Raw genomic sequence first — 25,587 nt, forward strand, 5'->3', positions numbered from 1 at the left:
AGGGCTCCGGCTCAATGGCAGCCACTCGGCGCTCGGTGTCAATTACTGTTCATTTAAAAGCAATTATTGCCAAACTACGATGACATCCGCAGCGAAGGTGCGAACACCCGTCCATCCGAAAGGCGTATACTGCACCAGGACAGACACTCGGCCGGAACGTTCGCCAGGGACAACTCTCTCAGAGCAGCCAACAACACCAACGAACCCAAAGACATCCCAGACACCTCAACATCAGCCGGACGCGTGTAAACGGAATTAAACGATGCATGTTATTTAGGAGCAACCAAACGCACCGCCAGTTCAAGAGGAACCATTGCAGAAGTGCAACAAACAAACAAAAAAACACGACTCGAGCGCTTCCGGCACACACTCAAGTCCAGCCGGGACAGACAGCCGATGGCCGATCCTTGGACAGGGAATATGCAAACTTTCGATTTCACACCGGGATGCACTTTTGCACCTCGTGATTGTCGGGCAGGGCATACAATTTTCTTCTTCTTTTTTACTTACTCTCCCGTCAACTTTGTCTGCAAATATATGAAATCCTCCCCTTATGAAGGTTGATCAATGAAGAAGGCTCTCAAGACCCATACCACTAACTCCCTTCATCCGTAACCAAGCGGCCTCTGAAAATCTTTTAAGCTACAATACAGTGTGTACTTGGCTGATGTTTGCTCTTGAAGAACCTTACACGAAAAATAAATCTTCCATGCCCTGCCATTCCCGGCACCACCCGCCAGGGCTTCACAGGCAAGAGCTGCGGCAGGTAACATTCAGACTGCATACCACATGGCTCGATCTACAATCGGTTCCACCGGCCGTGCACTCCATCCGCCGCGCCCCACCGAAGATGATCATTGTTAGATTGTTTAATAAACAAATATCAATACTAAATAGACGGGCCGCGGGATGTAACAGATTTATGCACCACAGCGATGCGCCGTTTGCCTGTGGATCGGCAACACAGTCGCACAGATAAAAATAATAATGATAGCGCATACACGGCCACGTCCCTCCGCTGCATCGTGATCATATTTCATTCGGTGCTGTTTTATTATTATTACTGTGGCGTTTCTCTTAGTTTCGCATTGCTTTTGCCCTTTTCCCCCTTTCTTTCCCGACTCCCCATTTCCCCTCGACCTTACGGTTACGGTCCTAAAGATCGCAGCGACAAACATTTTTACGCACACACTCACGCCAGCTACGTTGGCGTCTTTGCAATAGTTGCAACAGGCTCTCATTCCGTTCAGGCATCTTTCGCGTCTGCTTCTCTGTGAGCCCTGTGGCAATGCTTTGTTTTAGCCCATCGGTTGCTTCTCGCCTTTTGACTTGCACTTTATTTACTGCGACCATTCCTGCTGTTCCTTCTGTTTTCAATGGGCTTTCGATGGCCTATTACTTACTTGCAGTTATGCTACTTCTTCACTGCACTGCTGCTGCTGCCGCTAACGAAACTACACCAGATATAGCTTGAACGGCAGAGTTAGTGTAGAGGAATTATATCCAGAAACTCCATTGAAGGGCGAAACAGGAATCTAGTGTTCATCAGCCCCTATGCACAGTGTCGTCTGTATGCAGATTAATGCGTACGGGGCATGTATTTTGCAGCAATAAAATAAAATTAAACTAATCCGAAGAAAGTGTGCAAAGATAGCAAACAACAACTGTGGAAATGGCTTTGTGTAGCACCAACAGCAGAATGAAATTCCAAAAACAATTATTCCGCCTTTTGCAGTCGCAGTTTAAAGAAAAAAAACGTAACAAACAAACAAACAAAATTTAAAATAATTATAATGCAAATAGTTCCTAAATGCAATATTTCCCGATTGCACATAAAACATGACATGCACTGTTCACACAGGCAGGTATGAAATCTCCTCCAAACCACGGCGTATGCTCTTTTTTTCTCTCGACACATCTTCACTTCCTCCCTCTCCCCTCTTGTCAAGTAGCTAAGCCCATGTAAGTGGAGATTACTTCACGGCGGAGGGCAAAGAATAATTTATTTATTTATTTATTCAAATTTACTATTTATGACTTCGTAATGATTGCATCCCGATCTAGTGCTGCTGCCGGTGCAGCCATCCACCCCAGTGCAACGAGTGCACTTTGTGTCTCAACGACCTATCGTGGGACGGGGTGCGGGACTTTCCCCTCGAGCGCTATCTCTGGTGCGTTTTGTGGGAATTCATGTTCGGTTACATCCTTCCGCTTCCTTTGCTAGCCTTTCCCGTGTACCGCATAAGTGCCCATTGTTGCACCGTGTACCTAAGGCATTAAGGCACTACGAACTCCCATGATCCAACATTACCGCCCCCTCGTCCGCCACCACCCTCCAGCAAGTCGGGGCAATATGCAATTTTATGCAATAGGCCACTGTTCGCACACCCGGCATCGGCCCGCCAGAACCTGTACGAACTATATGCGGACGATGCTGACAGGCGGCAAATGCAGCCAGCATCCTCCGCGTGGGCCGCACACGCTAGAGAAGCAAAAATACACGGACCCGAAGCGGACACCTGAATGTCGCTGACTGGTGCTCCTGGAAGCCTTGCGGGCTTGGAAAAGGGCGTCATGTAGGCGTGATACATCGGTGCATATACACACTAATGTGGCAAGTGTGGTCCGGTGAACTGTTGTCCGGTAGGTATCAACGTGGCCTCACCATCCCCACCATCGTCAATTCATTCTCAGGGATCTCACGTTGCACACACACACACATCCGTGTAAGCGCGCGAGCATAGACACAAGGGTGGAAGCCCGACTGTGCAATTGATAGTCGCCGCGAGCAGCAAGATTGCACATTCGGTGTGGAACAACAAAGGCTGCGATTAAAATATACAATCACACACCGAAAGGGTAAGATAGTATGCATCGGCATCGTGGCCGCGCAGCAGTGGGCTTTTGCGTCCGTATGTCTCAATAATTTTGTTTATTTTCTTTCAACCGGCGCCCTCCCGGTGCCGACTCAATGTGTTGGAACTGAAGAGCGGGAATAGTTTGCTGCAGCAAACCATCCTGTTTCAAAATTACGAAACAGCGGTGGTTGGCCAGAAGAATAGACTTTCTGCAAGCTGCACTACTTTGTAGCAGGTCGGCGAGGCACTTAGCAGCTAAATCAGGGTTTGCAAGAGAATGAACACTTTACTTCATGAGCAAACTTATCTCTTTTAGGATACAAGATACGAATACGAGTACAAGAGAAGTCGAATAATTTTTTAGTCGTATATCTTAATTTTAACTTTAATTCAGTTTAGTTTAATTTAACTTTAACCAAGCAATCTCTAAATTTCAACGATTTTTTGCCTAAAAGACCTATATTTATCAAATGACTTAAGCCTCGCAGCTAATAAGTTTTCAACCACTCTAAAATCGTCATATATTCGAGTAATAATTACAAATCTAAAAATATACTCAGAATTTGGAGAGTAACAATCTAATAAGGATAAGTGCAATTGGCTTCAGAATTTAAACTTAAGAGAACCATACTAACATATTGGTTTGAGGAATCTGTTGTAAGTAGAGATCTGATTTTTTTCTGCTCCAAGCAACACATTTTTTTTTCACAATTTGGCAAAGAATATCTCGGAGTGCTCCAGTGATACGTTATGGCTCCCACGGTCACATGGCAGATCGACATGAACGCTATTGCTCCGGCGAGGGTAACGCCAAGCTGCACACAAATCGTCCCAGATGACACTGACCGCAATAAATAAGGATATTTACCACCATGTCTCAATGCCACCCGCCGGTACCGCATCTGCTCGCCCACCCACACGGTGTCGCGCTTTTACGCTGTGTCTCTGGTTCTCTCTATCATACCCGAACAAAATGCTCCGCACTTAGCGCCTCGGAACACGGCCACTGGCAGCAACGCGGTAGCCGACAGTTCTTTTCTACTTCCTTCACAAAACCCCTCTCTTGCACACAGAGCACGCACTACAGGGGAGGTCTGTAAATAACGTTCTTAGTTAAAGATTTGTCAGCATTACCACGGACGGTAACATGCCGCGTCGGCAAACATTGCGATCACGGCCGGGTCCGCAATCAGTGGCCGCTGGACGAAATGTTGATGAATCGTGGCCTCACCGAACGCTGCACCCGAAGTGCAATAACATTCAGTTGAGTGGAGATTTCTTCCCGTACCCTTTTGAATAAAACGGTAAACACCCGCGTGCACGTGTCCCGCTGATTTCGAGGAGCGGGGACGGTTGTGGCAATTTTGAAAACCAATGTTAAGGTAACTTCCAGTTAGTTCCGGAGATAAGTCCCCAACCCTGCCTCCCCGAGGGAAAAGGGAGGAGCTCTTATACTTTAATTCGACGTAGAAAATTAACCGTTAAACAAACAGACAGCTTCAGACCCGAAAGGACCGGATCTTCTAGCCGACCGATTTGCCAACTACAAAGCGGAAGGGGAAAAGGGGAGCAAAACACCCCGCACCCTACTGCCACGAGCGTGAACATCTTGTTTTGATCGATATCCATCGGTTTTATTTGCTTACAAGATCTCCATTCCTCTCCTCTCCCGTCAACCAGCGCCGCACAACCGCTCACCTTTGATCTGCGTCGGGTGTGACGTTGTTTGATCAACCGGTTATTAATTTCTTTTATGCTTCGCCCGAGTGCGTCGTTCATGCGCATGCTGCTTAGCTTCTGCTTAGCCATGCTTTCGAATGTCATTCAACTAGACATTTCTGCCCCTTCTCCACTGCCCGACATTTCTCGAGCGTTACCCCAATGTCCGCGGTCAGGCTGCTACGCGGCGAACAAACAAACATCCTGCTTGCTTCTTGCAGCAGTTTGATGTAACGAATGAAAAAAGGGAATTAGAAGCATAATCCCTTAAACCATTTCGTTCCGCAGACCACACGAACACGGCAAGAGTGGCTCTTGGAGATTTTAAACATTTCGTTAAATGATGTCCCAGAATGTCTGCAGCAACGATGGATTCCCTGAAAAGTCCGTACAACTTGAAGAATGTGTTAAAATTTTACGTTTGTTAGATTTTGTTTGTTTTGTGGATTAAGAATAATGATTCTACTGTTTGATAAATCCAATTCTCCCAATCACCAACAGAAGAAAGTGGGTGTAAAGGTTTATAATCTCATTTCGGATATGCTTTATATCCATTAAAAGCCACTTTTCAGCTACATAACAAGTCTGAACACGTGAACACAAACAGCAAAAGCTACTCAAATCGGAGCAGATCAATACTAGGCTCCGCTTCATGCACACACACACATACACGAGGCAATCGTCAATCGTAATCTCCTTTCCATTCGAGTGCATAATGAACTTCCCAAGATACGATTTAGTACCTTACTTCTTCCACCGACGTCCCGCTCTACATACGCAGGGCTCCGATTGATGGCAAACGTGAAACGAGCAAATGGAGTGAGGGCATAAAATGCCCGCCAACTCAACCTTTCCTAGCCAGAGCCTGTACGAACGTTCCACACAAGCCAATACGCTGGCCCGAAAGAGCGGGATTAGGCGGCCCTTTTTTTCGTGGCAAATAAAAGCAAAGCTAGATAAACATATCATTGGGTGGAGAAGGACGCAGGCGGACTCTACACTGGGATGTAGATCCGTGGAATGTGTCTCGCTGAAACCCATCCAACACACCCGGAGCGGCAGCCACGGCTCGATCAGTCCCAGGCAGCAAGATCAACTCGCCGGAGGTCGAACGGATCGAGTCCAGTCAATTCAAACTCAATCACTACACACACTGGTCCATTTTGGGACGGTTCCATACCCGGCCCAGACAGGCGTGCTCCCCGTGTGATGCAACTCATCGTCATGATCATCATCAACACCAGCAACAGCAACAACAACGATGTCTGTACACCAGACGATGCTCAAGCCAGTTCGCCTGATGTTTGGAGCGGTTGCGAATGGGCCGATCGCGTTACGCATCGTCCATCGAACGATCGTGGCGCACCGGACGGGAGAGTGTACGTACTCGGCACATGAAATGGATCACATAAGCAGCACGGTGACGCGCTAAGGTCAGGATTTTTGTGCTGTCTCACGATTAAGCCATTTCAGCTTCACCATGCCTGTCACTGCCATCCCCACGTCCCGACGGTCGGCCGGAATAGCGAAAGGGCCAGCTCGAGGGCGCGCGCGCTCGCACTCATCTGCACACACGGCCGACCGACTGCCAGCATTCGCCGGGCGCATCCGAAAACGTGTCGAACTGATCTGGCCAAGCCGATAGTAACGTATCAATTAATATGAATTTTCAACCGCGCCGCCCATAATTGAATATTAAAATTAATTATCCACTTACCGGGTTTCCAGCGAAGCTGCTCTTAGTCGTGTCGAATACGTTCAGCAGGAGAACAAAAAACTCTTTCTCTCTCTCTCTCTGTCATACACACACACATACACACACACGTATCTATGGACGTAGGCAATGGGCCAAAGCAAAAAGGGTAGGCATGCGCGTGCCAGTGCACCGTTACGCGGGAGACTCGGCGCGCTCCGTTGAAACAATCCTTACACCTTGACGCACTTCCGCTTCGAAAAGCCGCACTGCCAACCAAAAACTCCACACCCCAAAGACAGACGCCACAAAAACACTCACACATACACACGGTTTTTTTGCGCCTATGGTTACTTTGCTTCACCTTTGAGCCCTTTCACCGCCTGTTCACACTCTGCTCACTGGCTGTGATCTTTCACTCACTCACTCACTCACTCGCGCCCACCGGCTATTCCATCAATACAAAACACAACACCAAAAAAGCTTGGCTTCCCTTCACACACGCACTCGCTGCCTATGCTCACTTTGCATGATACTCAATCATAAAATCATCACCATTTCATGCCCACCAGCGCCCTTCGCGTGTGCGGATCGACCCGACACATCACTTGGTGCGGGAAGAAATTCTTTCGAAATTGCCTCCGGGACACGGCACAGCATTCCAAAGGGTCACCACCAGCTGGAGGTCACTTTTTTTTGTTCACCCCGAACAGGATGATACACGATGGAAGCAAGCGTTGCTGGAGTTAAACGTTACTGCACGCTGTATACTGTAAGAATACACAAACTGAGAATTCTGAAAGGAACATTTAAATTAAACGGGTATGATGATAAGGTCTGTAAGTTGTTTTAAAGAAAGTGGATTTTTTCTGATAAATTAGTCACTCCTTTTACTCTTGTAATAATATTTCTCCAGAGCTCTTTGTGCGGCAATTTACTGTTGCGCATTAATTCATTTCCTTCTCAGTTTATTTATCGACATTGCTTTTACCTTTCCACTTCCCACAGAAGCTTGCTGCCAAATATTGCTGAATCCGGATATCTTTTCTTCCTTTACACGGCTTAAGCACTCTTTACACTTCAACGCCATATTTCTCTTTCGAATTCAAGTCTTTCTCGGCGGCCAAACATCTACTTTGCCCAGTGCAGAGCGACCCCCATCCGGCAAGCGAATCAAACAATGGGTGAGAAATCGTCGACCAAAACATGTTGAAGGACACACAACAGCCGCTCCCTGCCAGTGTAATTCCCACGCACCACACTCGACAACCAAACGACAATCCGTCCCGACTGTGCACAAATAAAAGAGTGGCCCATTAATAATGTATATGTATTCATCAGCCAAAGGTCTATCGATGATCCAACCAAAGCGCTCAAGGGTTCGTTGTTTGCCGCTTTGCCAAAGTTTGTTCTATATATGCCCGACCCCCGACTGTCTCCCAACCCGAAAGTGCCCCCATTTGGAACACTTTGGATGAAAGGGTCCAGGTTTTGCTCGGCATACATGTGTGCGCAAATGCACGACTTACGAACGAGAGCTGTCAGAACTCCCAGAAAGAAGGATTAGTCGGAGGGGCTCGGTCTACCCAGTGTTCCAGCGTCAGCGAATCGGATAGCGGGCAGCGGAGAGGACACTCCACTCGCGAAATAAATCCGGCTCGAACCGGGCTATCACGGATTGCTGTCAGGATGCGTTCCTCCCGATCCCGATTCGGGTGATTTTTCCCTTACTCCACTCACTCCGTTCGGACCATACTACCGGGCCAATCGTTTCGCCAATTCAGCTTTGATCTGGCGCAGCATCGGGCTGATCGGGTTTCTCTGATCGAGTGTGTCCTCTTTTTTCACATTTTTTTTGTTGATGCTTTTTGCTGCTTAACTCTTTTCACACGTCTTTTATCATCATTCCACCCAACGCCATCCCGGTTGGGCCATCCAGCCGTCCTCCTCCATGGCGTCGTTTCGCCCGGTAGACAAATTCTGGCAGCAGCTTCCGATCGATCGATCGATCGACCACGACCAACTTGGGACGTTTTGGGATTGGCGATTGAAATTTATATCGCGATCAAGATATCAGACTCCCGCTTCCCGTCACTCTTCATCAGCCGATCCCTGGCGGGGTGAGGGGAAACCGGCGACGGCGGGATTTGAGTTGCTGATTGTGCTTCAGAAGAATGTCATGAATGTACTTAATCGCTTTAACGCGCGCGCCTGTGTCCCCTTCCCCGTCCCCTTCTGTTTCACTCACACCGTTTTGGACTGAACGATTGATTGGCAGACGTTAGTTCTCATTGATCTTTTCTTTACGTTGCACTGTTTTCACCTTATTTGTTGATGGCTCATGGTTTTCTCCACTGCTTTGACGTTCCAGTTGCCCTCTCTTCGATGGGGCTCAAATGGATTTAACTGCTAATGAGAGCGCGATTATTATTTGCAGCCAATAGGCGCGAAGTAAGGTTTAAGCACCCTATGCTCCCGAACCAAATGCCACCGAAACGGGGCTGAAAAAGCGTGGTAAGCGACAGGTCCGGGAAATTGCACCCAATGCGCCAGTGCGCGTCAATTGCTTCCGGCTGCTGCCGGCAATGCTTTCCGCTCGTTCGCACACCGCGTTCGGGCAAAATTTGTATGCAATTGCTCCACTTGATGATGGCAATGATTAGAATAAATGCATCGAGCGAAAGGGTACTTACGGGCTAAACGGTTTCCAAAATTTTGCTCCCACTACAAAGCCCACTCCCTTTTCGCCTCCCAGTAGCAGATGAAAACCCTTCTCCGAAAACCCCACTCACATGGTGGCCACAATTACACGATGACGTAGGCTACGTGTTGCCGCGTGCTCGCCGCAGAAGAGCAGCGATATTTACACACGGTTTGGCATGACGCCAATATAAAAGGAAAACACATTCCAACCTCGATCGAAACACCTACCGAGGAATTGCGTAAGCACGTGATCTTCGGTTCGGTTCTGTGCGCTACCTTCCCTGTCCCTTCCCCCCCGCTTTGGAACCATTTGATCGCGTACGAATTTTCACAACTCCACCCAGATTTCCCGCACTACACGCACTCGTCCACTCGAGCGTTCGCAGCCGACACGCAAAACCTTCGCACATTCGGGACCACGTAATTACGCGTCCGCTCCATCCAGGTGGTCGGTAATTACGAGAATAATCAATTCCCAACCAACTTCTTTGCCCTCCCCTCCCGCTCCTCCTCCCGCCGCCAATCCCGGGGAAGACTTTTCACTGGCCCAAAGGTACACTGTTCGGAAATATTAATTCCAAACTTTCTTCGACTGGAAAGCTTTATGAGCGGACGGGAGAATGGAAGATGATGTAGGAAAGCAAACACAAACGAACCGGGAAGATCGTCTTCTTGCGGGCAACGGTGATGAAGCTACCGAAAAAATTAACCACAATTGCAAACCATTCCGAAAACGCCGTGGCACGAACGATATCCCAAGGGCCACGCGGGGTTTGATGCCGCTGGAGGCTGCACCATTTCGTGCACCTTGTTTTTGTGGTGTAAGTCTGTTCTGGGGCGGCACGGTATGGGGAGGCCAGATTTGCCAGGGTGGTGATTTGCTTCTGTGATTCGTCGCTCTGTGTGTGTATGTGTACTTCTTCCTCTACTGATCTCGCGAAGTTACCCGTCAATTCCAACCGCAACAGCACTGACGGTCACAATCTGCTGACGAATGAGATCAACCCAGATTCGGTTTCGTCGACGTGGAAATTTTTCTCGTTTTTTTTTTGTGCTTGCTTTTGGCTTTGAACGTTGGATTACTATGGCTTCTACTGGCCCTGTTTCCACTGTACGTATTCTAGTGCTTCTGTTGCAAGGTAAAGTAGCGACTATTTGAGTCATCAAGACAGCACATCAGCAGGTGTTAGATTGGATGTCAATAAGTTACAGATTTTTTTCCAAGGCACACTTTTTATAAGTTCTACCAAACGATACGGCGCAGCTTAGCTAAACCTCCATTTCCAGCTCCATTTCGCACCAGCATCAAACACGATCAGCAATGTTACCACCAATATTTAAGATCATTTCTTCCAACGCCCATTCCAGAAACTGGGGCAGTTAATCACCCACGTTTTGGTCATTTGACATCTACATATTCTCGTTACAGAGATCGTTTCACACGAACGGTTTGATTCGTTTCAGCAAACCCACCCAGCGAAATCCGGGCGCAGAACACTCCACCAAGCGTCACTCGAAAAACGAAAACATCGCGTGGACCGTGCGGTTCTGGTTGTTTCCCTTGGAGCAACCACCGAGCCCTGCACAGAAATTGGTGCCCGCACGCGAATACGGTGCAGAATGGATCTTAAGAACGCCCCAAGGCAACGATCAGCCATCGCCATCATCAACATTTTCATCAAAGTCACCAGCTATTCAGGCCTGAAGACCAGCTTCCTTCCTGAATCTTCATCGCTCCAGATCTCTCCTCTGTTGTTTCGGATGCCCATGCGGTCGGTCTCTCAATGACCCGGACTGAAATTCGGTACAACACACGTTAACAGCAAGAACTTCAATCCGTTGGTAGAGAGGGAAAACGAAACGACGACACACTACCAGCTACGGCACAAAAGGCTCAAACTAAACCTGCACCGATGCAGTTTACCTTTACCGCTGCGGCACGATGTCGGAGGCGAAAAAGAAAAACGAGCAACCTGAGCGTCGGCTCGAAACGGCCTGCACTACATAAATCTTAAAACCGACGCTGCGAAAGATGCTGCTGCAGCACTGCCGCGTTTTTTTTTCCCCGCGACACGGTCCCGCGCCGCGGTCCGTCGGGGGACGCCGCGATATCAAGAATCGTTCCGTGGGCACAGGCTGTGTGGGGCGACGCACAGCAGACGTCGATTGTTTCACTTTTATTTTACGGACAGTTTCGGGGAGCTCGCGCGAGCCCGGCACTCTCTGCAACCTTACTGCCGGTTCGTTTCGTGTGCACTGTTTTCGACTTAGTTTTTGTGTACTTTGGATTGTTCTTATTTTTGTACTTCTGATCTATACAATTCTTATGCTCGTGGTTTTTTTTTCCTTTTTTTTGTGTTGCTCCCTTCGTGGCGGAAAACCCCGGCAGTGGTTTCTCTTTTCCTGCTTGAAGTTTTATTCTTCTCTTTTTGTTTTGTCTTGCGTTTTACTCTCCGCGAACAATCTCTGTATCAAGTTAGGAGCTTTTATGCTGTTATGTATGAGGAGATTTTCCATCAAACAAAAAGAGATTATTGTTTGCCCTGATGTTCCAAACTGAGTTTGATAAACATTTAAACAAGTAAAAAATGCCCTAAAAGTCCTCGTTAGCTCAGCATAAATTCACCATTCGTCACACGCAAAGTAATTCGACCATAAAGGTCCGTTTTTGTCAAAATCAGCATACGTTTTATTGCATTTTGAAGCGCGCAAAATTTATATTCAGCCGTTTGTAACACACTGCGCAAATCACCACACGCCACCAGGGAAGTGCTTAACAAAAGCACACACCAGATCGAAAATATGTACGCACAACTACACGTGTGGATGGGCCGCACTAAACACCATAATTTACAATTAACGATCGCCTTTTGCACAATCACTGCGACAGAGGGCGCACAGAACCATTACTGGGATGTGGGAGGAGGAGAGGGTGGTACCTTTTTCACCCACCCACTCCCCCTGACGGGAACACTTCTAATCGGTGGTGCGCTCCCAGTGTGTTGCGATATTTTTATTTGTTATGTTTCGTGATTTTTTCGTCTGAGCAAACCGGGAGCAAAACTCACTCACGCACACACACATACATAAATACACAAATACACAAAGTACCAATCAATTGAAAGATGCCCCGGCATGCTGCGTAGCACCGAAAACGCACATCGTCTTCAAGGTAGAAAGCAGTGTCGACGCGAAGAGGTGAACGGGGAAAACGGAGTAGAGAACATGAAAACGACAAACCGGCAACTAACCTAACTGAGGAGGCGCATAACCAACCGCAACTAAGCGTTCGATAAAACTGGCGGTTCGACCGCGCAGAGCTAGTTGCGGAACATGCGCTAACGGCTGGTTCGCTCGCGAGATCATTTTTGAACTGCGGCGATTCGTCTCTTCACGCTCGCCGTATTGCGCGTTGCAGGGTTCGTTAGTTGATAAAGAGAGGAACATTATGTCATTATTCTAATTTACATAACTTTCGGACCCGCGTAGGTAACAAATATGTTTTTACTTTAAAATCTGTCAAGAGTGGCTTAGTAGAATTAACTATTGACACATGTACTATTTCAATAATAGATATCTTTCAAATTTCAATCCTAAACTCAACTATGTGAGGGGGGGGGGTATGGTAAAGCAGCAGGCGGCTTAACCATGCGCATGAATTTGACAGCTGTTCAATCGTGGGGAACATTTATCGCGATAATCAGATTAACAAAAACATTTTTGAGCAGCTATGTCTGCTACGTGTCTAGTTAAATTTTCTTGCTAGATTTTTGTTGCATAATAATTGCTTAGCCTATACTGAACTATTAAAAATAAATTCAGCTAATGTTGTATGAAGTTAATTGTTGATATAATCAGTGATATTTTAAGTTTTCGTTTGAAATTGACATGTCTCGAACTATTATCAGTGAAAATTGATAAACCGACAACCGTCCGGTCCCAAGCATCGCGGATAATAGACGCTCTACTATATTTAAACATATTTTCATCTTCGCCGAAGTCTCGTGTTTTGAACCGTAGTATAGCTCTCATATATTTAACAGAACAAATATACGATTTTCAAGAAATTCAAAATATGGTAGAATAATAAAACTATTTAACAATTTATTGGTTTGAGTTGCGTATACAGTCTTTCCCCGTGTTACGCGCCACTTGAGTTACGCGAATTAGAGATACGTAATTTTTTTCAATTTTTACAGTTCTTATGTAAAATCGATGTCATTTTCTCCGACAATTATCAAATGAGAAATAAATTGCTGTCATAAAAATGGAATCGCAAAAGGATTAGGTGCATAGGAATGCAATAACATTTTTTTTTTTGCTGTAAACGTGAAATTTGACTTACGCTAAAATCGTAGTACGAATTAACATTTCTCTTGAATGATTTCGGCCAGCTAAATAACGGTATTTAAAGATTTAATTTTTTTTAAATTATTAATATAATTTTTCCGGCATTGTCAGCCTGATCTTATACATTAAACTATCAGAATCATATACATTAAACAAAAGTTAAATTTGGGGCTACTGAGTATGGCGACACTAAGCACGAGCTAGATGATCCGTGTATGTCCTGTACTGTAGGATCATGTAGTGTTCATCTATGTAGCATTTTGAGAGACTGAGGATTTTGATATTCTCTCATTCGAAACCATATTTTTCTATAAATTTCAACGTGTGCAAGATAAGGCGCGTTGATTTAGACTCTTTTTCTCAACGAATACGAAAGGGAGTTTAACAAATTTACAATTTACTTGATAGTACAATTTGGGCAAATTCATAGTTTATTCTAGACTTTCGACCAACAACAACAAAATTATGACTTATTGTTATTCGATGCGTGCACCTTTAAAGGTGAAATCCCCTGTAGTAAAACTAGTTAGACACAAAAAGTGAGCGAATGAGAGAGGAGAGTGAACAGATCATGCACGGTGAGCAGCTTACCAGCTTGCTCACAATTTTTTTTGAATTTCACTCTTTTTGGTTCAACTGCATTGCCGGTGGAGAAGAAAAGCGAACGCATCACAGTGTGCAACACCCAATGCATTCGGCGACGGCACGAGCATAGCCGCTTAGAATCATTCCTCTATCTACGTTTTCCTTCTTCCTTTTTCTTCTCGTGATATACAACTGTGTAGAAACGGATTTTTCAAACCACCATTGGGCGCAACATACACATATAAATCTCTCAAACATGATTCCAAGAGGTGTCAACATATTACAACCTATGTTTTAATTTAAGCAACGAAATTCTAGAACACAACTATCTTAAAAGCAATGCGTCATATCACCTGAAAAAAGGAACGATAAAGTGAAAAAAAACATGGGTAAGCTACAACAGTTTGAAAAAAAATTAAGTGACCTGTATCAACATCATTGTTAGTATCTCTGTTAATGAGGAGTGGGTTCATTAAACAAATGGATCGTGATCATTAATATGCAAATGAAATGGTTCAATCTTAAACCAAATTTCGATTGTTTTCTGAGCTTCATAAGCTGCTTCGACCGCCAGCTGAATTGAGCTCATTCTTTCATATTTATCCAGCACTTACAAAGGAATAGATTATATAAATTTACAGACTGAATTTCAGTCTGTAAAATATAGCATTACATCGAGGAATACATGGTAGGACCAAATTAGCAAACTGCGCAAGAAAACCAACAAAGCTTAAAGCAAAAAAAAACCCATAACAGATGCATTAGTATCGACTTACCCAACGCAACCATTAACAGTAAAGGTGAGCACGTTCCACTCTGCGCAGCTTGCGCAAACATTGGTGCTCTTCAATTCGCAGTATACGCAAAAAGGGACGCACCAAACGCAATCGCGTTCTTGTTCGAATATGTTTATGCTTCGCGTCCGATCATGCGTTCTGGCGCTATCCCTGCACTGGTCGGCAGCGCTGCTACTTTGTAATGGCGTAGTAGATCTAGACCTCGATAGTCCTTTTTGATAAAGGCTCTAGATGCGCATCAGTGATATAGGCCTAATGTTAACTGATACTTGCTGATCGTTCTGCTGATCTTTCGCATTTGCCAAATATCCCCTAAACATATCTATCACTACCTACCAAACCACGGCTAAATCTGTGGTAAGAAGGAAAAGAAATACGCCAAAACATGCTAACCGTATCATTATGAGTGCCCAATTTTGGGATGCCCAGGCGGTAGAGTTTAGCGCCCGTTGGCCAAAACAACACCGCTATAGCCACCGTGACGTGGTACAAACCTTGTGGCACTAAATGGAGAACGGAATTTCGTTTACGATAATGACCGGTCGCAAACCTGTGCTTAAAGTTTGTTCGGTCGGACTTCAAATATTCAAATTGCTTCCCACTCTTGGCACCCGAACCCGATGCCGTGTAGTGGCGACAGAGGTGACATGCACATCGATTAGTCGGATCGGATCGAGCCGAAGGGTTTACCTTCTAGCAATGGCAACACCCGAACTGCTTCCAAAATCTATCCCTATCTTAGTGATCCATACTTTGCCGAGAGAGTCTTGAGGCGAACGGTGATCGGATTGTCATTTCTTCTTTGTACATCACCTTTAATCGTCTGAGGGACTGAATGATTCGTGACTTTGTAAACATATAGAAAATGGCAGTAAAACATACAAATGGCCGATAGATAACAGTAGTTTCATCACATCATCTCCACTGTTTGTGAAAGCTGGAATTGGATCATGACACAAAGTTCGACTTCTTTGGAAAAGGGTGAACCCTTGGGAATATTGTACCTCCGTTTATACGCGACGCATGGGACTTCACAGTACGTGTAAATTAAATTTAGCGCACAAAAAGTTTATAGGGTTCAATTGATTCAATTAGAAAAAAAACACACACTCATCAAAAGAAATAAAGTGTATTATTTTCCTTTTTTAAAGAATGAGTGCAAAAATTGTTACTGCCAACAATTGTAGCGCATAGTATTATTTTGGATCAAATTCTGTTGGGATATATCTTCTTGGCGTATATACATTTACCATGCCTATCAATTACACAAGTGTGACAATACGAAGAAGCTCACACTCTTGAAAGGATGGAAGCCAAAGCATTATGAAGCGAGAACTATCCATATCAAGATCGGCTTCACTATAACAATTCAGCACTTGCAGCAGTAACAGGGCTACGAGAGAAGACATAAACACCACAAACAAATACTATTGCAAAGAAGGAAAGGCAGAATAAAATTGTTTTCTATATTCTCATTCTTTTCCCTTTGCCAATATAATGTTTCATCACAAAACAGCGTAAACAAAATGCGTAAAACTTTGACGTTGGAAGTCAATACTAAGTCAATAAAGTCAAAAATTAAAAAAAAAAAATCATCCAGAGGGCGACCAAACATTCTAATCAAAGGCACTGGACACTTTCCTGTTCGTTTATGCACATTCATGCTACGCTTGTGGTCTACTGGAATACGGGCGGCTCCCTGCTCTGCTCAATTATCTTAAGAGATTGTCACACCAGGAACGCGGGCAACGGGTTCAATAGCTAGATAAAATGAAACAGGACCTGTCTAGAAACATGTAGATGCCAACTGGCGGAATTCGTTTCAAGAGAATTGCACAAGCATCCCAAAGAACTATCAGAGCTTTAAGTTGTCATACATCATAGCTCGTCGTCATAAATTGAGTCAACAGATAGGGATTTTGTTAAGTTATCTAACGGATGCATCATTTAAATTTACTAATGTTGAAAAAAATGCAATGCTGTTTATTTAAATTAAGGTGAAAAAGGTACAATTAAGTCAATTGTTTAACCATGGAGTTGAATTATTTTTTAAAAGAAACAAATTTTTTTGTAGCCAACAATGTCATTCTATTAAAACGTAGCTCAATTCATCATAAAAATATAAAATATCAAAATTATTTATTGTTTTATTCATTTCATGATTCAACTGAATGTTTTAGATTTAAATCGGAAGAAAAATTACCTCAATCGAAAAGATCCGAACAAATAATAATCCGAGTGTCCTACCCCCTTGTCCTACGGCTAGGCGGATCTGTCAAACGGAGAAACAACATGTTTGACAGCTTCGATGCAGTTTGGTTGTTTGTTTGCGTTGCGCTTTCTACCTCCATAATTACGTCTGTTAAGTTGCTAAATATTGAGCAAAGTTAAAGTAAAACATAACTCCTGTACACCGGAAACTATTCCTACCTAAAGATACCAGACGCTGCCGGCAACGAAACACTCTCTTCATCCTTTGGTAAGTGTTGGCAATCAGCGTCCATCGGCATGGGCGTGCCTTCTCGACGTGCCATTAAACGCGTAATGACGTCTGGCGATTGGGAAGTAATTTTCAAACAAAACGTAACTTTCCAACTTGTCGCTCTGTGTGTTTGATTTCAGATCTCTTGCTATATCGTAAAGTTACAAAAATGGTCTGGCTAGAATCTTGCTGGTCTCCATTCATTTGGACAAATTCCGTAAAATCGGGAAGCTACGCAGTGGCCGCTTACACCGTGGCTATGTCCATCGTGTTGATTACAATGGTAAGCACATGTTGGTTTTTGTTGGTTGTATGGTTTTATGAAGCAGCTTTCATTCTTTGTATTAAACTATTTCGGTTTTCTGTCACGTTTGAAGACAACATACAACTTGCTCGGAGGGGATTCATCGCAATTATACTCTCCACTGTTTGAGACCGACATACGCGATTCCATGCAGGTTGTCGGAGGATTTTTTATCCTGTATTTCATTCTGCTGATTCTTTCCGCTGGAGGAGTATGCTACTCATTGAAAACCACAACCCGTGGTTGGATGCTACCATGGCTGGCACTATTCGGGATCGCCATTCTGTTCCAGTTTGTGTTCGGCCTGTGGCTAATCGGAGGCTATTACATTTATGTGAGTAATTTATATCACAAAAGCAACGGGTAGTACGTAATATTATGCTCATTGTTTACAGCTGCAACAAACTTTATCGAGCCTTATTCTTTGGGTATGGATGGCCTACAACGTGAGTATAGTTATGAAGCTTAATCAACAAATCAATGTGCTAACGTTGCTTTCTTATTCCTTTATCCTACAGATTTACTGCTGGATGTGCGTTTACTCACAATACCAAATATTTGAAAATATGCAATCTCCTAACATCGAACTGCTGATGCCTTAAGTATTCCAAACTACGACCACGCAAAGGTGGACAGAATCTCCCAAATGATTTACCTTTTTCTAGCTTTTTTAATCATTCCAGTAAGAACATGCACGTGCATGTTGCGCCTTAAAATGAACTTTACCTTTACTAGTGCAGTAGTCTACATTTGACGATTTTTTTGCATTTGTGTGCACCAATTTTATTCCATTTACGTAGGTTCAAACGTATTAGGAATATAATAATGAACGTTAAGCTCTTGACAATTTAAGATACACAAATTAACGTAGAACTAGATGACCGACTGAGAAGAAAAAGTACCGTCCAAGTATAAAAAACATACACAAATCTTTTTGAAATAAAGAATTTTTTAAGAAAACAAAACCGATGCTTGTTAACTTTTAATGTATTCTGTATTTGCAACTTTTAAGATTGCCGAACAAATAGCGAACGATGCATTTAAGGATTTTTAACGTTTGCCTCATTCAAATATTTTGTGTAACGTGTGTTAAATATGGATACTGTTGGACTTACTGGGGTGGTCAGATGCTTAAAAAAATGATGGGAAAATATTACAATGGAATGTCGTTTATCCGGGCTCATCAGGACTCCACATCACCGAGATACTCGAATAATATGGATTCAAGTATGCTTTTTTATATCACAAATTGTGTGTGTGTGTGTGTGTGTGTGTTTTTTTTTTCATTATGTTTAGGAAAAACTTAATTAGATATTTTAACTTCATGTAACTTACGAAAATATTTGAAATTTCAGATTAATGTTAATGTTTTTAGGTATGCTAATATACTCTGATGATAGTTTTTTTTCCTCAGAATGTCACTGTTTGTGCAGAGTCATTTTTCAATAACGCGGATATACAAACAGCCGGGAAAAAAATACCCGAATAAACGTCGTTATACTGTATCTCCTTTTTGAATAACACAATTGTATTCTTTTTGAAGTGTTCGAAACCTATACTGTCGCAAAAACTGCTTTCTTGTTATATCGCAATTAAATTTACTCGCTCCTTTAAATTTTTTCGGTTTTCGGTTTTCGATCTTCTATGTCATCCATAGACAGCCATCGCAAAACAGTATGTCATCCCGACTGACTCAGCCTGTCAAAAGCCTATCCAATCTTCGTGTGAAACGCCATGAGTATACCCTTCTCCCTCACACATCGAACTGCAAAAAACACCTCACTTGGCAAACAATTTACGCGTTTGTGGGGTTTTACGCAAAAATTGGGTAGATTCTGTGTGTGAGCGATCCACGGTTTGTTTCTGCCTTCTGTTTGCCTACGAGTGCGCGTACACATTGTGATATTTTAGCGTTTAGGAGCGAATCGGGCAATAAAGTCGATGATTTTGGGGGTAGCGCAGCCAGCAGCAGTAGCAGCAGCAGTGTTCATGCAAGTGTGGCATATATGACGACGGTTCAAAGAAATAGAAGCTGGTAAGCGCTGCGACGGCGGGTCGATGATTAACCCTCCACCACGATCTGGCCATTGACTTCTCATGCGTGTTTCCGTCTCTCTTCGGTGTGATCTTTTTACAGTTAATATTTTCGTTACCTCGGTGCAAGATACTGTCCCTTTGTAGTGCGAGAAAGCTCCCCCGTGAGTTTCACAGTGCTGGTTGTCCGATACGCGAAAGCCAGAGCTTACATAAATCTATAAACCCGCACATTCGGACAATCTAGACATCAGCCAGCAGAAAGTGTACAAATTTTCCCTTTTGGGGACGTCCCGATTAGAGTGGACCAGCGCAAACGGGGCGATAAAAAGGGATAATCCAGACATCCACCCCATTGGTGCGGAGCGACGGGAAGTTGCGGGTACGGGAGCCTCGCCTAAATAGGAAGAAAATATCCGACCAAGCAGCATTATACACGTGTGCGTGAAAGAGACAGAAACAGACTGTTCGAGAAGCAGCAGCAGCAGTAGCACCGAACCGGAAAAGAAACACAGCACCACTTCCAACCAACAGAACAGCACTAAGGAAAAATACTAAAGATTTTCTTTCGGTAAACACAAAGATCCTACTGGGTTCATAATCCTTGGTTGGCCGTCTCGTAGAGCGACCCCGTCCAGAAAATGTCCACGCCAGCCCGCAGACGTCTTATGAGAGATTTCAAAAGGTAAATTTTCTAAAGGTTTCGCAATGAATGTGTGTTTGTGAGTGTGCCTGTATGCGTATCCTGGTTAACGCAACAAATCAGTCCATCGGTTTAGTGGAAGGTTTAAGAAAAAGCGAAATAGAACAAGTGCTAAACAGTGCCGAAGATTTGTAACCAGAAACAGTCAGCCCCTGTTTCAGCAGGACAAACGATTCGGTGTGCATCAAGGGGCTTGGGCAATACATGTGGAAGTGAAATCGTGCCACATACAACTAAAAATCAATCGCATTTACCGTTGTCATAGCAGTATTACCGTTTATTATCCGGTCTACTTTGGCCTGGCAGTTTTATCCTGGTTGCCTCGACAAAATACGGCTGACTATGGTATTGGGTATGTAAGGTGGGTGGGCGTTGGAAAGTGGATGGAACCGAATCCTTGTTTTAATGTGAAGGGGACACATTTTGACTTCTTCCAAGGAGGTAGTATTCGATCCAACGCACGCCCCGCGTTTTTTTTCTGTGTGATATAAATATCCACTACAGTCAAACGAACTCAGACAAGCAAAGAACGATGCGACCTTGTAGTAACAGTGTGTTTTTTCACCATCGAATCCAACACACAAAAAGGATGCCCTTGGGTTGGGCAAATGAACGATGAGCATCGCGCACACCATACCAGAAACGGATAAAACAATACACGATGGCGTTTACGTGTGTGTTTGTGTATGTGCGCTAAGCGCATAAGCAGCTGTTTAAAAGGGCATGATAGTGTAAGTAGAGATGTATTTGTATGAGATTGATACTATTTCACTAAGATAGCATTATTGACGATGCAAACAAACACGTCTTTCTACTGGGCTCGGGGTCATGCACTTTTATCGATATTCTTCTTTCTATCGTAACGTCCTAACGCCGACTGACTACTACTGACAGGATTTCGAGATTTATTTCATTACCAAACCAAGCAAGCGGGAATAGCGGGAATTCCATCAATGCTACGCGAAGGGACGTTCCATCCTAGGCTTGAACCCATGATGAGCATGTTAATGAGTCGTTCAAGTTGGCGACTGTACCACGGGACTTTTATCGATATCAGAGGCAATTAGGGACTGGATTTGGGTGGCCTTACCGCGTGAGGCTTCGTCAACTCCAATAATTACTTATCATGATGAATCATGAATCAACCATTCTTATTGTTCTAGAAGTATAATTGTCTTTGTTTATGTTTGTTCCCGCACCAACATTCGTACTTGATGCCTCTGAAAGCAATAATCAACCATCCACTTTGGCAAAGACATACTGACACCAAAACCAAAAAATCAAACTAATTTCGGCACACTTTGGGTGGTGCTGGTTGGCATAGAAGAAAGAGGGGATGGCTGCGGAAACCACTGAGTCAAGGAAATGTGATGACGCGGATTACTTTTTTGCCATCCCACTCACCGTCTTGGTGAGACAGGTTCAAACCTTCGCGTCCGTGCGGAATGACCACCAAGCTAATCCGCACACGCCATCATCTTCTGCAGATTCACTCTCAGCGCCGGAAAGCGGTGAGAAAAAATACTCACACGGCAGTTGCGTTTGGTAAAAGTTTATTTTCGTAGTGTATATACACATAGGCTTGCGGCAAATAGGTGTACGACTGACAAAACGAAACAAAGCGCGAGTGGGAAAGGAATGATGTATAATAAAGGGGCCAGGGAATACGCTGATCACACACCGCGCAGCAATTAGCACGAGAAATAGGAAAATTCAGATGAAAGAGAAAAATACATTATTCAAACAGTACCTAGGAAAGGATATATCCAATGACGATCGGACTCTAAACAACTTGTGGAAATGTAGAGCGAAAGGGCACACGTTGTTGGTTGATGGCAAACATAATCGATTGAAGAAAATTATTCCATTACCTACCCGTTATTCTTTCATTACGCAACGTAGCCCAGAATTGGCGACCTATTGTGGTCAGATAATGCCGATTTGTTTACGTTCTGGATCGGAGAGTGATGGAACTTAAGCGTCCACGTTGCTTATCGGCCATGAAATGCATCGTGATGGTTATAGTAGTAGATTACTCACCCTCAACCTATGTCCCGGATTTCAAGTTCAATTTCTATCAATATACAATGTGCTCGGCTTATATATTATTTGCTGGACCCACTACCACAATGAAGTCGGTCGTGTCATTGAGACTGTGTCAAGCAACAATTGTTAAGCCCGATCATGCCCTTCTGCGTGCAAGACCGATGCTTTAATGTTGGCTGATAAGCGCCTGAGTCCCTCTGACCATTCTTGCCTTGATCCTAAGAGTCGTTGCATCATTGTTGTGCAATCTCGAGCGATCTAACATGATACAATGGCTATAGAAACGCATAAAAATTTAGGAAATCCCAGTTTATGGCACAGAGTAATTGATGTTTCTATTCATTTCAGGCTTCAGGAAGATCCACCTACCGGCGTGTCCGGTGCACCGACCGATAACAATATTATGATTTGGAACGCTGTGATTTTCGGACCACACGACACACCTTTCGAGGACGGTACGTTCAAGCTAACGATAGAGTTTACCGAGGAGTATCCCAATAAGCCGCCTACGGTGAGGTTTGTGTCGAAGATGTTCCATCCAAATGTGTACGCGGATGGCGGTATCTGTCTGGACATTTTGCAGAATAGATGGAGCCCTACATACGATGTGTCAGCTATACTAACATCCATTCAGGTACGTCCCTGGTCCACGATGGATGAAGTGGGAAATTTCCTAGTAGCGTGTTATAATTCATACATTTGCTCTCACTGTATTCGCTTTGCTTTGCAGTCTTTATTGAGTGATCCAAATCCAAACTCACCGGCCAATTCTATGGCAGCGCAGCTCTACAAAGAAAATCGCCGGGAGTACGAAAAACGAGTGAAAGCCTGCGTCGAGCAAAGCTTTATCGACTAGCCCCGTTCCCATTGCTGTCTTTGTCCTCTTCGTCTTCGCTATCGTGTCCATCATTGTCCTGATCGTGTCGCCTTCCGTTTTGAACCGGTGTTCCGAGATCATCAGCCCCGCTGCTGTACGCCATGCGATGTCAGTGCTGTGGATCGTAAAGTGGGTACTTTAGTGGATCTCTCCCTGAAAACCGCTCACAGTTTGTGGCTCCTTACACCGACGATGATGTTTCGGTAACTTTTCTTTGGCAGTAGATCACGTTTCTTCTCCGACAGTGCTGTCCTGAAAAACGCATTCTCTTGTCCTACGATGTCATAAGTCATTGCATGTGTAACGAAGCAAAAAAGATAGAGAGAGAGAGAGAGAGAGAGAGAGAGAGAGAGAGAGAGAGAGAGAGAGAGAGAGAGAGAGAGAGAGTTATCAAACAACAGGCGTAGCTGTAGTATCATCATACCTCCCAATGAATTGCTAAAACACAGATACAGATTCCGAGTCTACTCTGTAGACGATGTGAGTTGCTTTCTTCATACCTGCTATACGTAAAGCTATATTTTCACGCAATATTGAAGCAAAAAATTAATCATACAGTTTATCAAATCTATATTGTGCATAATTTTGTAACAAATCATGTTAAAAATGGGGAAACAGAAATATACATTACCCGTTGGAATACAATCCTCGCCGATGGTAGAATGGATCTTCCTCTCTCTCTCTCTCTCTCTCTCTCTCTCTAATACACACACACACACACTTTAATGTGCGTCAAAGCGACTAGTTATGAGCCAAATGAAACCTTTACTTCCATTGTTCTTTTTTCTAATGTTGGCTGTAATTAAGCTCTGATTATTTTGGAACATTTAATGAATCTTTCCAATGTCACAATATACCCAGTTTAGCATATGTTTTGTTAACACATGCTTTGATCTTCTATCGGCAAAATTTACAAAAGTGCAAGGGCCATTGTGAATGTGTATGAGGATGTGTGGAATAAAGTGAACGTAATTAAGTTCGAATCCTTGCTGGATAAAAGCGAGAGTGAAAAGTGAACATGTTTTGCTGCTAATTACGATACCTTTAATTTACAAAAGATAATATATAAATGCAAATTGTACTAATTGAACATTATTGGAATGAATCATGAAATACCTGGTGAAAGAAGGTTTAAAAAGTGTTAGTGAAATATTGTCGTTGCGGCAGTAAATTTATCATGGAATAAACTATAGACCACCATTAGCAGCTTTGCCACCGTCGGCAGATGATGGCAGCAGTCGTTGGCTTGATTGGAATCGCGTCCGCAGTACACCTTTTTTAATTTACAGATTCGTTTACTCTATTACACACTGGTGTTATGCATACACATGCTCGGAAAGGGTGTACGCATATACTACAACATACTACTGCACATAATACACTTACCGATAAGTAAACATCGGCTTCGAGAGTGGTAAAAACGACGGAGACAGCGAGAGGGAAGCAGTGAAAGGTTCGCGCAAAATAAAGGTGACCTAGGATATGTTATGGTGAAATATTATAGTACTGTCTAAGCATTATTATATACGCGAGGCGCGAAAACACTCGACGAACAAACCAGGGAAAGATAGCAATGAATGAGCTCCGAGCGGGTTTATATGAAACATAATAATTACATTGAAGAAAAGCATAAAAGAACGCAAATTTACAACTATCGGACACTCTCACTAGAACTCGACCTGATACTGTGTAATAATAATAATAAATAATGATAAAGAAAAAAAATAAGAAACACAAATTAAATAAAAGAAAGGAAAACATGATGATGCTAAAATAGCGCATACAATTAGTAGCTGACGATGAGAAGCGTACAAGAGAGCACGATATTGAAATGTGAAGCAACATAACTCTTAATAGCAATTGTATGTGAGAACAGCCGCTGGGATTCAGAAGCCAGCAAATTATAACGAAACTAAACAAAGAAAAATAAAGCGTATTAAACCTTATCGACGATGGGGGTTGGTCTTTTCATAGAAATATTGCGAAAAATTTGGAGCTGATTCGGTACAGCATTTATAAGATTAGCGCTAGCACTGCATTCTTATTTTCATCATTTCACAATTTGATATTGTGTGTGATTCAAAGGCACTATCACAAAAAAACGATGAGTGAGTCATACAGTTTTATTGTTTAAAATTATATAATAAATTATTATGACGAATCATGGCGGATCTTTCAATTATCTTGTTGCTAACACTACTTCAAGGGTAGGATTAAATAGCTTCTAGTGTAGTACTGGAATTCCAGGCTTTTAGTTAAAAAGCGAGCTAAACGGGGCCATTATTGAACTGGCGAGTTTTTTTTAACAACGGGCAATTTGAAAGATTCCATGAACAGCCGTAGGAGCAAATCGAACAGTAAGTATTTAACTATGCGCTATATACATAATTTTGATTTGTTTTTATTTGTAGCCAAAATGTCAAACGAAATGGGCCA

At 43.6% G+C, this 25,587-nt stretch overlaps 3 protein-coding genes across 5 annotated transcripts in view; 2 read left to right on the forward strand and 1 right to left on the reverse strand.

Moving 5' to 3' along the window:
* The window catches only part of LOC121602568, a 70,318-nt gene extending 58,019 nt beyond the window's left edge, over nucleotides 1-12,299 (reverse strand). For 2 of the 3 annotated variants that reach the window (XM_041931347.1, XM_041931335.1), the window contains exons 1-2: nucleotides 12,225-12,299; nucleotides 6,295-7,066 (exon numbers count right to left, since the gene is read on the reverse strand). The gene's annotated coding sequence lies outside the window, so the exon portion shown is untranslated. The remainder of the gene's footprint in view (nucleotides 1-6,294; nucleotides 7,067-12,224) is intronic. The other variant, XM_041931343.1, reaches the window with a different exon arrangement.
* Nucleotides 12,300-17,008: 4,709 nt separating this feature from the next.
* LOC121588331 lies at nucleotides 17,009-18,450 on the forward strand. Its single transcript, XM_041906121.1, has 5 exons — nucleotides 17,009-17,184; nucleotides 17,328-17,470; nucleotides 17,565-17,825; nucleotides 17,887-17,937; nucleotides 18,010-18,450. The coding sequence occupies exons 2-5, from the start codon at nucleotides 17,357-17,359 to the stop codon at nucleotides 18,091-18,093; spliced, it is 510 nt and encodes a 169-aa protein (XP_041762055.1). The 5' UTR covers nucleotides 17,009-17,184; nucleotides 17,328-17,356; the 3' UTR covers nucleotides 18,094-18,450.
* Nucleotides 18,451-19,219: 769 nt separating this feature from the next.
* LOC121588751 (ubiquitin-conjugating enzyme E2-17 kDa) lies at nucleotides 19,220-23,513 on the forward strand. The gene is made up of 4 exons (XM_041907059.1): nucleotides 19,220-19,526; nucleotides 19,629-20,210; nucleotides 22,623-22,908; nucleotides 23,005-23,513. The coding sequence occupies exons 2-4, from the start codon at nucleotides 20,167-20,169 to the stop codon at nucleotides 23,128-23,130; spliced, it is 456 nt and encodes a 151-aa protein (XP_041762993.1). The 5' UTR covers nucleotides 19,220-19,526; nucleotides 19,629-20,166; the 3' UTR covers nucleotides 23,131-23,513.
* Nucleotides 23,514-25,587: the final 2,074 nt, after the last annotated feature.

Source organism: Anopheles merus, chromosome 2R, assembly GCF_017562075.2.
Source record: "Anopheles merus strain MAF chromosome 2R, AmerM5.1, whole genome shotgun sequence".
NCBI classification, from domain to species: Eukaryota; Metazoa; Arthropoda; class Insecta; order Diptera; family Culicidae; genus Anopheles; species Anopheles merus.

Excerpts from the sequence above, each read along its gene's own strand:
- LOC121588331 (XM_041906121.1), top strand. The coding sequence starts at position 17,357 with ATGGTCTGGCTAGAATCTTGCTGGTCTCCATTCATTTGGACAAATTCC. Across the intron at positions 17,471-17,564 it reads CCATCGTGTTGATTACAATG|ACAACATACAACTTGCTCGG; the intron begins GTAAGCACATGT and ends TCACGTTTGAAG. Across the intron at positions 17,938-18,009 it reads GGGTATGGATGGCCTACAAC|ATTTACTGCTGGATGTGCGT; the intron begins GTGAGTATAGTT and ends TTTATCCTACAG.
- LOC121588751 (XM_041907059.1), top strand. The coding sequence starts at position 20,167 with ATGTCCACGCCAGCCCGCAGACGTCTTATGAGAGATTTCAAAAG. Across the intron at positions 20,211-22,622 it reads CTTATGAGAGATTTCAAAAG|GCTTCAGGAAGATCCACCTA; the intron begins GTAAATTTTCTA and ends TATTCATTTCAG. Across the intron at positions 22,909-23,004 it reads CTATACTAACATCCATTCAG|TCTTTATTGAGTGATCCAAA; the intron begins GTACGTCCCTGG and ends TTTGCTTTGCAG.